The following is a 19,527-nucleotide window of genomic DNA, read 5'->3' as shown; positions in this document are numbered from 1 at the left end:
TTTCAGCAAAAACTCCTCAGCAGTGTTTATAGTGTACAGTACCTTTGTCTGTCTTTAGGTGCCTGTCGCACCTATAGAAGATCTTCCGCCTAAGTGAGCCCACTTTGGTAGCAGATGGCCTTTAACTGGATATTAACCATTTAATACATTACGGATTGAATGGTTCCTCATCACTGTGGGGCGTCGAATTCGATTGGGCGTGTCCGCAGTTATAACCCAGTGCTCTACTACCAACGCACTAGGGGTGCCTCTGCAGCGCTCTTGGCTGAATCTCTGACCCACACACCATCAAGGTGCCTTGTCTATCTGAGTTAGCTGCGGCGCCTCCCTCTTCCTACCCTACCGTTATTGGCGCTCCCCTATTCACAGAAGCACTGATTTCTGCTGTGGCTCCTCCCTGTCTCCAGAGGTCCTTCCTTTTACCGTAGGGTGTCCGTGCAGGTCCACTTTCCGTACCGTGACAGCCTCAGAGCCTTGGGGCTCCTTTCCCCTATGGCTTCTCTTTCAACACCGCTCTGGTTGCCCCCCCTCTTCCTGTGGGGGCTCCCCTTATCCCGACAGTGCTTCAAAACCCTCCCCTATCTCACCCACTGCCAACCGGGACGCCATCTACTACGGTGTCGCTCCCCTCTGTGCCTCCTCAGCTGGCGCCTTGCTAGCCCGCTTTGCTTCTCGCTACCTCCCGTAGCACAAACTTTTGCAGCAATCCCTTCTGCAACAGGAACAAGATGGCGGAGCGGAAGTGAAGCGCGTTTGGGCGGGCAGCAGACTTGCAGCGCACAGGAAGTGAGATTTCAGCGGACAGTGGTGGACATGCAGCCATCTCTGTGAGGACAAACCCTTTTAAGATTGGCAGAGAAAGTATAAACTGCTCAAAATATTATACAAACAGTACGGACCCCACTACATGACCAAGAGGCATACTGAATATAACAGAAAAACAAGTATAAATAGCACAAAACGCAAGGGAAAATAAAAGTATAACACTAGCTCAGAAATTCAGGCACCACAATGTGGGGGAATGACTATGATATAAACGAACAGCTGAAACAACCAGCTTCGAACGCGTCTGATCGGATTCCAGCAGTCCCTCGCCGAGGAGGGTGAGAACTGGGAAAAACCGATCTCTTGTCTTTATGGGGCCATGTGTTTTGAAACACATGGCCCCATAAAGATAAGAAAGCTTTCACGGCAGAAGTAAGGCAGACGAGCCCCTCCAAATGGGACGGCTCAGAAAGCCAAAAGGAAACGTCACAAACACCTCTTTTCCAATGGCTGGCCACCGTTTAGCATAAACGGTGACGCTGGCCAATGGGAAAGAGGGGCGGGGCTTAAAGCCGTTTACAGAAAATACCTCAAAACGTTAAATCTCGCCAGCCAGACTGCGCATGTGCGCAGCCCACGCAGGTGAGACCTACAAATGTTCATGAAGAAAGGATACTAAAAGGAGATTATGTAGATTTGAGGCCTTTAATAGTTACTTGCCTAGTGAACTCTGTAGTTAATGAATGAAGAAATCATTTTCATTGTGAGCCCTACTGAGTGCAGTGTAGGCGTATGATGAGAAGATGAAATAAGTATAGAATACATTGACGAAGTGTTGTATTTTCTGAGTACAATCTTGTTATAAATTAGCATTTAAAATTGGAATTGCGAGCTGTACTGCCTGTAGTGTAGACTGCTATTCCATGTTAGTTTGCATTTGAAGATTAATTTGGTCATTGTAGTAAAGCTATAACTGATATAAAAAATAAATTCTCGAAGCGAGGCTACTAAAAGGATAATATGTAGGGTGTAAGACTGTGATAGTTGCCTACTGGAGTCTGTAGTTGCATATGGAAATACCCCTCACTGATATAGCTTTATTGTACAGTTAATAAAAAACATTACAAATATTTAAAATACCTGAATTTAAAAGACAGAAGATGAACATTAGACAGCAAATAAACAGGTAATGAGTCATAAAATTTATGAAAATTAATCTCGTGCTTAAAAAATTGCCGTGTCTGGGACATGTTTAATGTACAAGTTCATGATGGAGATTAGGACTTTACCAGGGTTCCTCTCTTTTTCTCAAAATTAGTTATGAATTGGACTACTCTGCAAATTAGTTGAGGGTCCACAGAACACAGTATTTGTATAATAGCGGACCGACAAGTACGTACTTCAATTTCATTGAACTTCACCTTTAGTCTGCTCCGACGTTCCAAATTCATGGCGGGACAGATGCAGATCAGATGAATTAAGTCCTGTTTTCTTGCTCCACACTGTTCGCACCCTTTATTTTCTTGCATCCGCCATTTTGGTTGATCAAAGTTTGTTTGTAAGTTACCCAGTCTCAATGTAAGATATCTAGATTTGTTATATGCTGAGAAGGCAAGTTGTAGATATGCTGCCGGAACCAGCTTTTTATATGATTGTATTGTCATCCAGGCATGTTCACGATGACTCAGGGATGACTTATCGTTAAGTAACGAATGCCTGCTGGCCGCCTTCTTTGCTATTTGTTTGAACAGTGATACCGAAAGCCTGGTTTCCCAAAGTGGGGCCAATTCTGTTGTTTCTAAAGAGGTTTTTAAAAAATTTGGCATACTGGGAATTAGGACTATTATGAATTGCTTCCCACATGGAACGATAAATCTCTGTTTCCTGGTTCATCCAGACATCGTACCAAAATTTGACAGTCTCGTATTTTTTTAGCAGAACTTGTGATTGCAGGCCAAATTCAAGCCGCACTTGTGCGGGTGATGCATTAATTGGCAAACCAAATACACGCTTGTAGATTTTTGTTTGTATTTTTTCTATAAGCTGTGTACTCATCCCGTGATGTAATACGCTCCCGTAAGATATTGTTGGCAATAACTTTGCTTTCATTACATTTAAGAGCGGATTGAACATAGGGCCTTTGAGTTTAGTTGCTAAATTGCTGAAAGTGTGTAACAAGGCAATCCCCTTCTTTTCGATGGCATTCAAATGCGTTATGAAGTTTAGGCGCTTGTCTAGTTGTACCCCCAGATGCTTATAACTTTCCACCACTTCCAATTTGCTCTTATCTATTGCGAATGCTGGTGGCGCTTTATGGCTGCGAGTTATAACCATGATCTTTGTCTTCTTACTGTTTATTTCTAATAAGTTTGATTTTGTGTATCTGGTCAGTTCTTGCAATAGACGTTGTAAACCAATTTTTGTCTGGCTGAGTAAAACCACATCATCGGCATAAGATAGATGTGTAACACGCAGGTTACCTAGCCGTGGTGGATGTGCATTGATCTGATCCAAGTTTAATGTTAAATCAGCCATAAATAAATTGAAGAGATGTGGTGCCAGCACACAGCCTTGTTTTAAACCATCAAGGGTGCTGATCTTTCGAGTTAGCCGCTGGCCGTTGTCAATCTTTACCTGCATCCAGGTGTTGGTGTGCAGGTCAATGATTGGAATTAAGATTGAGTCTGGCAGGCCCTGCTGCTTCAGTTTATACCAGAGTAAATGCCTGCTAACACGGTCAAAGGCCGCCTTGAAGTCTACAAAACAGGCATAAAGTGCTTGGTGATTTTGTAGACTTTTTTCCGCGATTAGGCTCAAGAACATTATGTTTGCCATCGTGCCTGTTCCGCGGCGAAACCCTGTCTGGTTTATCTGGATTTTTTTGTTGGTTTCAGACCATTTTGCAAGATCCGCTAATACTAGGGATGCATAGTATTTAGCTTCTGCATCAATGAGAGCTATCAACCGGTAATTGGCCGGGTTTTTGCTATCTCCGCCTTTGTAAATTGGATTAATAATTGCTCCCCTCCAACTTTCTGGGAGCTGACTTGTGTTGTTTATAGATCGAAACAGGTGGTTAAATTTACCAGCCCAATATTGTGGGTCCTCCTTGTAAATTGCCAGCGGGATGCCATTCGGTCCTGGCGCGCGCTGTCTTGCCTACTTCTTCTGATTATTTGTGATATTTGAAGTTCGTCGCTTGTCCCCGACGATTGGTCTAGACTTTCCTGTTGGATTTTGTACTTGTTTGGCCAGTCATAAGGCATGTTTTTCAAGGCCACTATGCTCGAGGTAGCTGCTGGCAGCTGCAAGATTGAGCTTATTGAAAAGGTCTCGGCTATGTGTTGGACCCATGCACTTTCGGTTATGCAGGTCATACTTATAACTTGTGCTGATCTGCTCAGGGAGTTGACTTGCAACCAAAAGGCCCTGGTGTCAGATTTTTTTTATGTTATGCAAAAGTTTAGTCCAGAACACATTGGCTTGATGTTTTTTCTCCGTCCAGATTAGCTTCTTATAGAGTTTCCTTATTCTTCGAACTTCCTGCCAAGAACTTGAATTTGCCTTTTGGCCTTGTGCTCATCTTGTGGATTTCCACAAGCGTCTTCTCAAAGTAAGTTGTGACCTATGTAGGTTGTAGAAGGTGGTTTATCTTGCAAGTATCTTCCATTTAACACCCTTAACCCGATATGCTCAAGGTCCCACATCAAGTGCCTACCAGCTGTATCCGTCTTCTTTGCGGGTGGAATCTCCTGGGGTTCTACGCCCCACTGCTCATTTGCTATAATGATGTGATCCTCTTCTTCCGGGCAATGCAGAAGATTGGCATTGAAATCGCCTGTCAAGATAATATCCCATTTTGGTTGTTCAAGGCGAAGGTTGGAGATGACATTATTGATGCGTTTAAAGAGCTCTTTTTTAGATGCGTTTTTCGGGTGGGCGTATACATTAATTAAGATGATTGTTCCAATTTTACCGTGGGACATCCCATCCAGTTTGATAATTTGCATATCTGCCGATGATGTCGGCAATTGAGAGGCCTTGATCTTAAGTGCGGTGGATAAGTATACTGACAGTCCCCCCTTGGCACGCCCGTGGCGCTGAGTACGGGTCGCAATAGCATGGAAACATAGTCTACCTGGTACATCGATTGGCTCCATTAACCATGTTTCCTGGAGGGCTATGATGTCATACATGCCCCAGGTGTCTGTTTTTCTAGTATTATTTAAAATGGCTTTTGCTCCTGCGATATTCCAGGAGAGGAGTTTGATCGAATTACCCTCTACTTTGTCTGCCTGGCGACAGGTTCAATCGTCATTAATACACTGTATCAGACCCCGGCTATCATTGTTGTCGTTATCTGCCCCCCTGGCACCATGTAATACAGAATGAGTGGGTTGACTTGCCCGTGTGTGATCTTCTCTTTTGCCATGCTTCCTTAGGAGGGGAGATGGATATCCCGGTTTTGCTTCTTCTTTCAGACTAATTCCCCACTCCTCGAATTTGGTGGTTTCAGCAAGAATACTCTTGACAATTCCCTTGTTGCTCCATGTTGTCAATGTGCCTTCCTTTGCTACGTTGTCTCCGAGGGAGATAAATTCTATTGAGAGTAGATCGGCTGTTGTTATTTGGCTGAGACTTGTGATTGTGGATGTCAAATGAAGAATGTTTCCTCGGTTTAGATAGTCTTGTGTACCATGTACTTTGTAATTTGGAATGAAGAGTAGCCTTCCTACTGTTGCAGTTTTTGAGTCTGATGTTAGTTCACAGGTGAGGCGTGTTTTATCGATTGGCCAAGTCCTTCTTATTTTATGGCTTCCGTGGCCCTTTGTGTCAACACACGGGTGTTTTGTAATTTGCTTATTAGCATCCTTCTGAGGCTGTTCGATTGGTGTACTGCCCTTGGGAATTCCATCCTTGCAATCTCGTGTTAGGCCGCCATTTTGTGTATAGTGCCCTTTTTCCCTGGCAACAGACGTGGAACTGGGTCCAAGTTTTACTACATTTGTTAATTTAATGTTTTGTTGTAATTCTTTATTCCCTGAAGTTAATATTACTTGTAATTGATCGTAACAGCCCTTATCAACCTTGGCTGTGATGGTCCTGACGTTTTTGTTATCACTTTTGCCTGATCTGCAATTGGCATTTGGAATAGTGATCTGGATGGGCAATGCCTTCTTGTTATTTTCCGTGCCTTTAATGTCCATCCTTTGGCATCCCTGATTGGTGGCCTCACGCTTATTTTGATCAGGCTCATTAATGTTGAGTTTTTTGCTCTGTTGCAATGTGTACGCTTTTTTGTTAGGGGTAATCACCTTATGATGCGAATCACTTTGTGGACTCGATGCAGATTGATTTTGTTCTGATACGTCGCTGTCTACTTGTTCCATGCTCCAATCTGCACTACTTGAGACAGAAGGTGAGGTCGTTAGGTCGATTTTAGTACCTAGAGTTTGTGGTTGTGCAATCCCCTCACGATTCATAGGTATTTTGGATGACACCCTATGCATCTGGTCAGTTGGTCTTTTGGGCATGGATTTGGATCTCTCTTTTTGGGGTGTATGCTTCAGGTCTTTACAATCGTTCTTTGCCCTTTTGGGTGATATCTGTGCCCTCAGGTTTGGATCAATTTCAGTTTTTTTTTGTGTTTTTACACAATGAAAAATGGGGTAGCTGATCAACACCTGCTTCTCGGCAGGTAGACACTTTGCAAGTTGATTTCTGTTTTTTCTTGCTCGTTTCTTTTGCCGCTTCGTTAGACCTTTTTGATTTATCTGATTTTCCATCCCGTCCAGCTCTGGTTGATCTTTCTCAGTTGGTTTATGACAGTTGGAAAGTCCGATAGGGGATTCGGTTCGTGATGTTTTTATTCTCTCTGATGTAACGTCATTTAGCTTTATTAATTCATCATTCTTAATACTTTGGTCCAATATTTGTTGTACTAACACTTCTGTTTTGTTTTTATTGCTCTTTTTGAGTGTGACTGTATCCTTGGTTAAAGGGTTTATACATTGCACAAAGGAAATTAGGTCACTTCCATTTAGTGTACTGGTGGTACTTTGATTGGCGAGCTTGCATTCCCGCAAAATATCCTTCAGTATGGATGGCAGATCTTTTTACCCCTCACTGATCAAAGGGAGTGTGGTGCTGTGGTCGCTACCACAGACTTGGGGTGACTGCTATTCAGGACTCGGGACACAGTTACACATGTGGAATCGGCTTGTGTTAAAGAGGGTTAGTGGGACTACGTGTTGCCGACCTTGCATATCGAAATATGCCTCACTGATCGAAGGAAGTGTGGTACTGTGGTCGCTGCTACGGACTTGGGGTGACTGCCATTTAGGACTCAGGACACAGTTACACATGTGGGATCTGCTTGTGTTGAACAGAGTTATTGGCACCACGTGTCGCCGCTGATGCATATGGAAATATGCCTAACTAAGCAGAGGGAGTATTCTTCTGTGGTCGCTGCCATGGACTTGGGGTCACTGCCATTCAGGACTCCGGACACAGTTCCACATGTGGGATAGTTCGGCTTGTGTTGAACAGAGTTATTGGCACCACGTGTCGCCGCCGTTGCACATGGAAATATGCCTCACTGATCGAAGGGAGTCTGGTGCTGTGGTTGTCTCACGGAGTTAGGGTCACTACCATTCAGGACTTGGGTCACAATTCCACATGTGGGATCGGGTTATGTTTAAGACGGTTAGTGGCACCATTTGTCGCCGTTATTTCACAGTGTAGGCCAGAGGTAGCGGTGAGCAAGGGCCCACAGCCACGTGCATACGTTGGTGGCCCCACCGGCCTGCGTAGTGCAGGTTCAGTGGCACCACGTGTCGCCGGCCTTCCATATGGAAATACTCCTCACTGACCGAAGGGAGTCTGGTGCTGTGGTCGCTGCAATTCAGAACTCAGGACACACTTACTCATGTGGGAACGGCTGGTGTTGAACAGGGTTAGTTGGCACCACGTGTCGTCGGTCTTCCACAGTGTAGGCTGGAGGCAGCAGTCAGCAAAGGCCCACAGGCAGGTGATAATGACTTGAGCTGCACAGATTGGGAGCATGTGGTCTTCTTAACCCATTATAGTGTCTTACACAATTTGCGTCGCTACTAATCTTGAATTGTGAACCGTGTAACCCAAGTGTAGGGCGGAGGCAGCGGTCAGGATGGGCGCACAGCTACGTGGCGATGATTTATGGTGCAGTGAGTTAGTAGCACCTGAAGCACACAGCGTGTGCGCACCGTGCAGTGATGCATGGTCTGGGCGGGCCGCACTGGAAGCAAAGTGTCTTGCGAACTGGACTGCGACATCTGCAATCGCCACTGCATCTGAATTGTGAGCGCTGCTGTCCGCAGTGTAGATCGAAGGCAGTAGTCGGTACAGACATAAGTCTGCGGTGCTGTACCGCTGGGTTTACAGGGGGCCTGTGTCGGGGAGGCCCGTGGTTATGGCGACAGCCATGTGCCAGGGTGAGGGCTGCCGCTGTGACACTCGTTGGTCTTCCCTCAAGTGAACCACGCCTAGGGCCTGGCCTATTTATTCATACTGCTACACTGAAGTGTTGTAAGTTGGAGCAGCCCACTCCGCTTCCGCTTCCAGGGGGGGACAACACATCTACATGACCGAGATCTTCCCCACTGCCTGAGGTAACATGGTTGCATCCACTGTGCACTACACTGCAAGTATCAACAGTAGATCTCCACATGGAGGTTTTTGCTTTGCATAGTGAGGTCTGTGCAGCACATCAGCGTTACACTTGGCATTGTGTGCTTTATTGTTGAAGGGTGACTTGCCTCCTTCATATATAGTTGGTTGCCACATCTCCCAACATTCAGCTATTGGGTGGCTGAGGGGCATGGTGTTTTGGGAAGGTCCGTTGTACTGTTTTGCGCTGCCTTGGTGGTAGTAGGGGGGGTGGTGCGGGGGAGAGGTTCTGGTGGTGGTGGCGCTGGGTGTTGTGGTCTTGCTGCGTGTCGGACCTGCATGATCAGTAGCTCTATCACGTGTTGGTCTTTAGATGTGGCTATGAGTTGGGTCCAATTCACGGAGTAGCTAGTCGACCTCCTTACACCAGTAAAAGGTTGATGTTAATTTGTTACTGCTAACTCCGCTTATCGCCTGCTTTGTGGATCGCATTGCAGATTCGGCTGGTCGTTGAAAATATGGGGAAGTGGTGTTTTCGTGTTTTTTTTGCACGGGAACGCCTACTTTGCATTTCATTAGCGTTAGTTGTGGCTCTCGTTTGTGGCGATTTTGTTGGCGTAAGGTATCGATGGAAGAGTGGTGAGATTTGCAGTTTTCACCAAGTTGAGAATGGGTTGATAGGTTTAATGAACATTATAATTAGAAATTAGCATTTAAAAAACCTTTGAAATTCACTGAAAAACCATAGGATTCAGGCAGGTTATAGTTGGAAATTAGCATTTAAAAAAACCTTAGAAATTCACAGAAAAAACAATAGGTTTCAGGCACGTTATAGTTAGAAATTAGCATTTAAAAAACCTTAGAAATTCACTGAAAAAAACATAGGTTTCAGGCACGTTATAGTTAGAAATTAGCATTTAAAAAACCTTAGAAATTCACTGAAAAAAACCATAGGTTTCAGGCACGTTATATTTAGAAATTAGCATTTAAAAAACCTTTGAAATTCACTGAAAAAACCATAGGTTTCAGGGATGTTATAGTTAGTTGGACATTTCACTCATAGAAAACCATAGAAATTCCCCTGTTATAGTTAGTTGAGCTAACTGTAACTCGCGCCCCCGCAATGCACTGCTGATGACGTCACATATTGCATCATTCATGACATGGTCAGTGACGTCACTGATGACATCTCAAATGACATCACTATGGCTTGTTGTATATAATATTGAAAACGCTTCCACTTAAAGCCCTGGTGACACCACAACGATGTGGCTGCTCCTGAGTTTTCAAAAAGAGAAGGGAAATCCAGAGAGATTTCCCTTCCCCTATAACGCTCCCCTGGCATGACGTCATGCCGTAACTTCTCCACTAGTGAGAAGTGAGCAGTGTGGTGCTCACACAGTAGTCCGGTAAAAAACACGGACCTCCTGTGCCAGGGCACAAAACAGAGCCGGATAGAGACCCATTTGGAGGCCCCCTTTAAAAAACTGCCGGTGCTAAGACCCGGTGAAACCCGGCCCACTTAAAGCCCTGGGTGCAATAATATTGATAACTGTCCGAACCAGACTATGATCCTCTCTTCCACAGGGAAGGACCGATTTTCTTTCCAACCCAAGGTTGGTGTTAAGCCAGAAGTCATTGATGGTTCTGGTGGGTATCAACACCAAGTACCTACGAATTTCAATGATGAAATCACCATACCTTTGCAATGGTGCCATGCTTCAAAGGACATCCAGACCATTTCCAATCTAAGCCCAGCATCTGGGTGTAGTGCGCACTCCGCTAGATGCAGATAGATCACCATTCCAATAGTATGGCCCCCTTTTCTTCCCGAAGGATGCAAAAAGGTTAGCCTCCTTATAATATTGTCTAAGCCATCTGTGGTTTACAGTGGTGGAAAAGCCTGCGAGTGGTGACGACCTGCTACCCTTGCTAACCGAGCTGAAAGTAAATGGATTATCAAATGTAACACTGTTGAGAACTTCATCCAAGAATGAAACAGCATAATTATTTCCTCCTCATGTTTATATGTTATTGTATCAAGTTTACAAAGCTGTAAATATAGGTTGGAAATATTTATTCTGCGGTGAAGTAATTTAATTCAATAGGATAGATTCTCCTATGCACACAGTGGCTTTTAACTGCCTTTTTTATGTTATATTTGAATTTACGACACATTTTGAATAATCTGTTATTGGCTTTTAAGCTGGAATTAGGCACCGTTGATCTTTGAGGATTTTGTACATAATGTTCTTTTAATTAATCTGAATAATGTATTCACCCTTTCTGTAATTACTTCATTTTTTATCTTTGGATGCAACTAGAGAATGGATGGTTTTAGTTTTTCAATCTGTACCTGAATGTGATGCTTTTGTACATATATATTTATTTGTTCTTTACACTGCATTTGTCTTTTAATTGTAAATAGGCATAATTGTTTATTGAAGTGTTCCTTTTGCACCTTTTAACTTTTTAACTGCTTTTCTAATTTTTTTTCAGTTTCTCCTTTACAATTTACTATTATATCATGTAATAAGATGTGCCTGCATTATTAATAAGTTTGAGCCTTTTTTTGATGTCAGACAGCCTCTTTTGGCAATATTCGACATCACACAGCGCTCGGTTTTAAAGGCCAATGTTTTTGTATGTGGTGCTACCAAACCCCAATTGGACGCAGATGCTGACGGGGGCAGTGCCTCAAGATTGAGATTAGCTTTGAATGCACAGCCGGTTGAGGTAGTTATTGTCTGACTCCTCTGTATAGCTATTCTGACTAGGCTTACGATGTATCAAAAGAGAGGAACTGAACCCACTGTCTACACTAAACTGATTTCACTATGCCCAATCATGGGTCAGATTTATAAAAAAGAGCCAGGGGCCAAGACAGACTCGGGAAGATAAAAAGGACAAAAGGGATATAACAAAACACAGTTTATGTCAATGACAATAATCAAGATGATAATCTTTGCATAAAGGATAAGCAATATAACATACAATCCATTTTACATATAAACGGAAGTGCCACACATAGAACAAACATACACACACTCATTCAGACATCATATTCATGTATAGGACGGGACAAACAAATTTACAAAAGTTATACACATTAATTTCCAATAAACTTTAAAAATAACATCAGCAGTATATGAATTTAGCAAGATAACAATTCAGAACAGGCTCGTGCGCTCCCAGTTCATAGGGGCAGATGGAATCTTCTTATGGGCACGAGAAAAGAAGATCCAACTTACGATGTACTCTATTGCCTTCCAACCATTCCTGCTTTCCACGGATTCAATTCTGGACGCCTTCTGCTCCTTCTTGAGCATCGTCCACCTGATTAAGTTGTCTTGTACTGGAATGTTCATCTTCCCTGCTTCACATTTTCTGTGATCATGTAGCTGACATGTAATCCTTAGTTTAGTTAATTTTAAGCAATTTAGTACCATGAGCTTTGTAAAATGATTTAATTAAACTCTTCTTCAGATTTGTTTTTTGCATGTACAGTTTGTGCATTATTATTATTATTTAGTTTTTGTAGAGCGCATGGCTACCCAGAGGGTTTCCCAGTGCTCCCTCCGAAAGGTGGGCAGAGAGGTGCAGCAAGCAGAGATTCCGGAATGTGTTCCATAGCTTTGGTCCCAAAAGAGCAAAGGGGTGATTGCCCACCCGGGTGCGCCTGACTCTAGGAACGGATACTCGGAGATTGATTGCTGGAACGTAGAGTACAGGGAATGGGGGTGGAAGGGAGAGTCTAGGTTTTGCAAGTACTGAAGTCTGAAGTGGGAATATAATTTGTGCATATAACAGAGTGCCTTGAAAGTGATACCAGTGGAGGTCATGAAGAAGGCCAGACGCAGAGGAGTGTTTAGGAAGCTGGAATAGGAGCCTGGCAGCAGAGTTCTGAATCACTTGGAGGCACCTGATAACAGACTTGTCGGCTCCTAGTTATAAGATGTTACCATAGACTGACCTTGACAGAATCAAAGCCTGGATGACGCCTCTTTGAGCAGCTTAGGGAAGTAGCCACAAGATCTTTCTAAGCCACTTCATAGCAGCAACACACGAGGCGGCCACAATGGCAACCTGAGGCTTCATGGACAGAGTGGATTCTAGCCAAAAACCGAGGTTCTTCACCTTGTCCGCAGGGACAAGAAGGGTACCCAGCAAGGCGGGCCAGTGTTGGGACCCCTAGAGCTGAGGTCTTTACCCAGAACCATGACCCCAATCTTGTCACCTTTCAATTTGAGAGAGCTGGAATTAATCCAAGTGGAGACCAAGCCAAGGCAGGAGTTAACTTCCGGGGTGGAATAGAGTAAGGCCACAGCTTTCCACTTGGCCCGCCCACGGCAGACATACATATTGAAAAGCAAAGGGCTGAGGCGGATCCCTGCAGGGTACCAGAAGTGAGCAAGTGCCTGTTAGCAACGATCTCACAATATTCGCAGTGCAATTTGTTCTACTTTCTCTCCTTGTCGGGTATCTTCAATTTTTAGTCACATCCTATTTTCTTTTAGTTTAGTCTTATTTTCAGTTTTTTTATGTTCAGATCACGGGTACCGTGTAGCCACTTTTTAAGTAATACTTCTGTTTAATTTCTGTGGCCATACTCTCAAGATGCCTAATTGTTTTTGTTTCCAAATGCTTTTTTTTATTTTTTTTTATTTGAAGATCTCCTTCTTTACTCAATTTGTTTGTTTTGTTTTGAAGATGACTTTGTAAATCATTGTGCGTCAAAACACGGTCAGCATAATTTGCAAATGGATCTAAAATTGATCTGATTAAGTTAAATTATACTGTACTGCAATTGATTTTCTTTGTAAAAGTTTCTTACGGCTGCATGGTCCATTGCCTTCTCTTGTATACACACACACACACACACACACACACACACACTTTGAACTCTCCAACACGTGTGATCATTTGATCATTGACCTCTTTTTTTTTTTTTTTTCTTTCCCTGTGAAAGCAAGAAAATTTAATATTGTAATTCCTTCTCAATTGTTCTATCTTGATGTACGACCTTCATTTATATGGTGCTTTGACAATATCGAGTTTGTTGGATGAAAGTAATTGTTTCCTAAATACCATTAAGACACACCACAATTAAACTTTGTAGACTTAATAGCTTCTTGCAGTAGGGGGTTCCAGTGGGCAGCAGTGTTGCTTTGAGGGACTCCTTTTGCTTAAGGTTGTTCCTTTCTGAGTCCGACACTTGGGGTAAAGTGGCAGCATGCTGTCACACATAGTGCCTGACACTTCAAACCTCCTCAGGTAGCATTTCCAAATGTGAAATGGCTGTTGTGACAAAGCTAATGGCTGAAGAGAGCTGACTCGTTACATGCTGTGCATGCTAACTTTGGGAGGATAAAGAATGTGACTGACGCTTCAATAAAGCAATTGCTAAAGGGGCTGACCCAAAGCCCCTTTTGTTATACTCTTATTTAATTTTTCTTTTATATTACGAGGTCTGGCAGATAACTAAAAATGTCTCAAGGCTGGACCTAAATCCAAGCATTTCCCCTCCTCTCCTGATTCCAACAAGCATGACCAAAGCCCATTCACATGCTTTGTAAACCATCAGTTACTTATCTGCCGAAAGAGCATATCTGGCTTCAGAAGGTATCAGTGCCTCTTGGGCTGTCACCTTAGCAGTGCGTGTTGCTTACCTCCATTGGTAGAAGCTGCTTCTGGAATGTGTGCGTGTGTCAACAGCTCAACCCTCAGAACTCCTCACCAACTTGTCCATCATGACAACTGCTCTTGGCCGTTCCTTTCATAGTCATTCGGAGCTGAAAAAAAGGAATCGCTAGGATGTTGGATATGTAACATTTTATTAGACTTTTAATGAACATGCTCTGCTTGTTTAAATTGGCTTTTTATTTCATGTGTAAGAAAGAAAAGATCTAGCCAATGAAAATGCATAACTAGATATACAAATATTGCCCTCCGAACCTTGAGTAAGGAAACTGTTAAAATATTGGAAACTAAAAAACAATTCATGTGTCAAAGTTGTTTGTGGAAACATGGGTTTAAGACCCTCGAAGACATGTTTTGATGTCCGTCACGTAAAACACTCCATCTCTCACACCAACGGGGTCGAAGGCAGGCTCGTGCAGTCCAATGGATCCAGCCCCATTTATCTAAACATTGTGCCCAGCTGGGACACCGATTCTTAGTAACAGAGAGCCATATATGCCAAGTGACTGACCGATATGGAGCAGGCTTCTGGTGCCACATAGTCTCCAGAACCAAACATTCGTATGGGCCATGGGGTCATATCAGAGCTGCTTTTACATTGATATAAAAGAACGTGAGATGGCCCTTAAGTTGTACTGCTAGTCCAGGCAGTCAATGGCCAATCAGTGAGGGTCAGGCATTCCAAGTGTGTCTCAACTGTGCCATGTGCGACCTGTGACATTTTGATGTTCACCTGGGATTAGGGGTTCACCGAACAGAGTCCTGCAGCACCCAGATCCCAAATAGCTGCATTGACAGCACCAGCCCCTCCATAGACAGTGGGCATGTTAGGAATATCTGGTCTCTAAGAAACTGGCCCATTTACGAGTATTGGACATACAGAAGCAACAGGGCCGGCTTTAGGGCAGTGCGACTGGTGCGGCCGCACTGGGCGCTGACCTGTGGAGGGGGCGCCAAACTCAGTGGGGGGGCACTGTGTTTAGCAATAACTTATGTTTGGAGGGATGAGGGGAACTTATGCCTGGTGGTAGTGAGAGAATCAGAGGAGGCGGTCCTGGGGTATGGGGGCACCGGAAATGATTCTCGCACCGGGCGCCACCAGCGCTAAAGTCGGCCCTGAGAAGCAAGGGTGGTCCATGCTTAAACAACCTGTTCACACTCAGCCCACAACATTAGCAGGGGGATTAGGACAACACTAGATGTCTATGTTAGCTTTAGGAACCTCTGCCTAATGTTCAGTTTGTAAATGGGGATGAAACAACTTGAAAAGAACTGTGCCCCTCTTGTACAACATATGTGTTCAAAGCATTATGGATCTGTAGTTCATCAGTTACTTCCTGTTGTTGTGAATCTTGAGTCTTCTAACGCCAAGGAAATTATTGTACATTTACAAACTTACCTTAAGAATATTGGACTGTATTGTATGTATGAGTGAAAAGGCATTTTCATTATGTGGAAATTAGTGCATTCAATCTATCTTTCCTTTTTGCAGGGATGGCAGAGTCCTTGTAGCTGGAGGAAAGTCCAACCTTCTTCATTTATGGTGTTTGAACACAAAGCAGCTTTTAAGGGTAATTCAAATGCCTACAAAAGTGCGCGCTGTGCGCCAGCTGGAATTTCTTCCTGATAGTTTTGATGGTGGGTCAAGTCAGGTGAGTTTTGTCTTAACTGAAGAAATTTACTATAGAAATAAACAAAAATCAGTACCAGAATCAAGACTGTTTTAGTCCTTGCTTTTGATGATTAAGTACCATCCAGACATTACTCACTGAGATAGAGGGTTGCTGACCAGTTGCCGACATGCGTTTCCAACCTACAGTGACAGGTTCACATCTCAGCAGTCTTATTCAGAAATGAGGGCAACTTTGAACAGAGCATCCAAAATCCCTGTTTATTTAGTCCCAAAAAGTATGCAATCCACACATGACGAACACGCGTCTTGCGATTCATGGATATCTTTTTTAGGGCCGTACATTGAATACAAGATAAAGATTCTGAAAAACAAACCGCGTATATTTAATATCTAAAACAGAGATTCAATTAGTCATTTCACTATCTTAGTTCTAAGAAAAGGTAGCTAGCTTGTATTATAGGTTATTGTTGTGCATAGATCACTAGGGGAACATCAGTTTCTTGCTGTAATTTATTAGGGTACACCACAGATGAAAGAGGCCGTCCTGGACAGACAGCAGAATATTGACCGTTCATGTGTTATGGGCTACTCTGACACAGGCAGCGTCTGATGCAATCACATTCCAGCAGATGTCACCCTATTCTATTTAAAGTGCCACATCACAACACATTCCCCATTTTCCCATGAAAGAAACAGAATAAAACGCATAACTAATGTGAATAATAAGTCGATAAGGTAACATAGGGAGATATTAAATGGGAGAGAGAATAAAAACTCTGGCAAAGAATAGAAATGCATAAGACAAGATACAATCGCGGATAACTGAAAATTTAAAACAAGCTTACAAAGGTTCTCAGAACAAGCATTGAACTATATGAACTGAACAACTATCAGGCAAACATAGTCATCAAGTCTGGCAGGCGCTCTCCTGAACCTGGGTTGAACATTTCTCATCACACCTTTCAACCAAGCTTCAATGCTGGTTTCCCATCTACAGCCTGTTTGTTACATGATCACCACCCCCTACATGTGCCCCTTAAAAAGTCTCATATAATAGCAAAAACAATATCTCAACAGGGAAATTATGTACAGGGACCAATAAGCACAAGATTTAATCAAACAGCCAAGGAGGGACAAGGGAGACAAGGGAGACCAAAATAAATTCAGGGTCAGACGCTTTGGTCGTCACGACGAAGTGATTCCCCCCGGACTGATCCCGTTTTTGAAAATCAGGCTGACACCTCGAATTGCTGATTGATACAGTGCCTTAAACTCTCACTGCCGATTGCTCCAACCGCCCTCGATTCCCAGACCCCATTTATATTACTGATATTATCAGATACGTGCCTCCCTTCATTGGCGGACCTCCATTGATGGTTTAATACACTTTTCCTTCAACCCCTTAATTGGATTTATATTCCCTTGTACTCAGCCATGACGCTGTGAATTAAACAACTTCATACACAGGTATTTTTAATACTCTGGTAACCATAGTCCTGATGATGACCTCAACGTAAGGAGGTTGAAACGTCGTCGACTTGACAGCATTAATCGCGGCTTTTTAAAGGGCCATCTGTGATTTAAAAAATATCGTTTTGTAAATTGTCTACTGTATATAACTTTGTCTTGACCCTGAATTTATTTTTGAATAGTTCTTTGCCGCACTATGTTGTCCTTTTAACACTTATGTCACTGCGCCGTTCACTTGTTCACTTCACTATCAGTGCACATATGATTGTTATGGTTACTTCAAACTGTATATACCAATTGTGTATTTAATTATAAATCATTACTTTTTCATTCCCTTTGGTCTCCCTTGTCCCTCCTTGGCTGTTTGATTAAATCTTGTGCTTATTGGTCCCTGTACATAATTTCCCTGTTGAGATATTGTTTTTGCTATTACATATACCCGGTCTCAACTGGGCTAACGGGCTTGCTCCTGTTTTTCTTGTTTATATAAAAAATTCTCAGCACATTTCAGGCATTCTTCATCGGGCATCAGCTTGGGGCCACTGCAACTATCAGATAGGATTATCTACACCTCTTTTCTGAAAAAGAGCGTGTTAGAAATTAGGGCCAGGTTGCAGTGTTAACCCCCCCCCCCCCCCCCCCAATTTGTTACTCCTTGATGCTGGTTTTCTGACTCTGAGAGTGCCCATGGCTCTGCTGGGCAGGCCCTGTGCTATGTTGAACACACAGTGCAAACACACACATATGCATTAGGATACACTACGTGTTAAGGCACACCTAAGATTGGCATGCCCTACCCTGAAAGTCCCTAGTACATAATAGGGATTCATTCACGTGTTCTCCCTGCCGTACGGGAGGAGCTACTCGACGCCGCTGTTGCTTGCCGCTTGCTGTCGTTGTTGCTGTCCGCAGCTTGCCCGCTCCGCCGCCCGGTGCTTCTTCTCCACAGCCCCCATACTGCACTGGCCTCATCCCGCGAGTGACCACGGGGGGCCGAGCGGACAGGAGTGCGGGTAGTGGTGGCGGTAGTGGTGGCGGCGTGGTAGCCGGAGCCGGAGCCAGAGCAGAGGACGAGAGAGCCTGCAGGGGCCGCGGCAGCAGAGCCGCGGAGGGCCGCTGAGAACTGCGGAGGCCGCTGTACCTAGCGGACCATCACCGTGGGTGCTCCCGACGGGCCCCTGTTTTGCCCAAGTTTGAAGAGGCTCCCTCCCAAGACTGCGCCTCCACCCTCAACTCCGCTCATACCCGCTCGGCGTCCCAGTAACCTAGACTGCATCCAGAATCGGAAGTCAGGCGGCTCTGTAGAGTGGAGGGCAGTGGAGCGGTATTGCCTAGAGCCTAGAGCTGTACAGGGGGAGCGGAACGTCGAAATCAGAGCCGTGCTGTGCTGTGCTGACACCTTTTCTGGTCATTGTTAGTCATCTCTCAACCCTGCCCGAAGCCAGGGGCTTGAACCCAGTTACTTGGGCGAGTACCAGCTCCCTACGTGCCGGACAAATCTGCATAAACTGAGGTGAGCTAAGCCGAGTCTCTGCGCTACTGCTTCCTTTCCCTTCAAGCTCCATCCCAGTATCCTTACATCTCACTGACAGGTTCCCACTCCTCCCCCCCCCCCCCCCCCTCAAGCAACGCCTTCTGTTAGGCGCAGTACCATCTGTTCTACTAGAAACTGACAATACTTTCGAGTCAACTTTTGTGAAACAGCCACTGCGGAAGCTAAAGCTAATAGTGCGGCAGCAAGCAGCCGTGGCAACAACAAAGCCATAAAACTAACAAATCCAAAGTGGGAAAAAGAGGAGAATAGCAAGCACGTCAACTAGGAGGAGACACAGTGTGAGTGTGTGCCCGGAGGGGGGCCCACGGAAGCAACCTGACTAGGTCGGGCCCAGCCTGTGGGCAACTCTGCGAGCCCTGATCTAAAAAAAAAAAAAAAAAAAGCCTTTACTAAGCATTCAGAATCTAAAGAGAAACTGTAAGGTCCAAACAGAAGTTTCCCCAGGGGCAAGGTCAAGAAGTACTCTTGGATCACACAGCGCACTAGGAGCATACGAGGAAACCCTTCCCCTCCTCACTTCAGAGGCCCCCATTGCCCCGGAGCAACATAGCAAGGGGATAAAGGGGTAAGTGGGATTATCATGAGGTCCGGAAGAGTAAGAAAACCTACAACAAGACCATCACCTAAACGGAAAAGAACGAATGTTGGTGGACGTAAAGAGGCCCTAGAAAACGACAACCTGATAGAAAACAGCACTAAGGACATTAAAAGAACCAACACATGTGAAGGAGAGCTCAACGACACAAAAACGAGCTCA

At 44.2% G+C, this 19,527-nt stretch overlaps 1 protein-coding gene across 2 annotated transcripts in view; it reads left to right on the top strand.

Annotated features, from left to right (window-relative positions):
• Window positions 1–19,527, top strand: part of TBC1D31 (TBC1 domain family member 31) — an 834,080-nt gene that overhangs the window by 214,137 nt on the left and 600,416 nt on the right. For both annotated transcript variants that reach the window (XM_085605032.1, XM_085605033.1), the window contains one exon: window positions 15,605–15,764. In XM_085605032.1, the coding sequence (XP_085461158.1) occupies window positions 15,605–15,764 (160 nt within the window). The remainder of the gene's footprint in view (window positions 1–15,604; window positions 15,765–19,527) is intronic.

This window comes from Triturus cristatus, chromosome 5_1 (assembly GCF_964204655.1).
Source record: "Triturus cristatus chromosome 5_1, aTriCri1.1, whole genome shotgun sequence".
Classification (NCBI taxonomy): Eukaryota; Metazoa; Chordata; class Amphibia; order Caudata; family Salamandridae; genus Triturus; species Triturus cristatus.
This window is presented reverse-complemented; position numbering and strand designations above follow the sequence as displayed.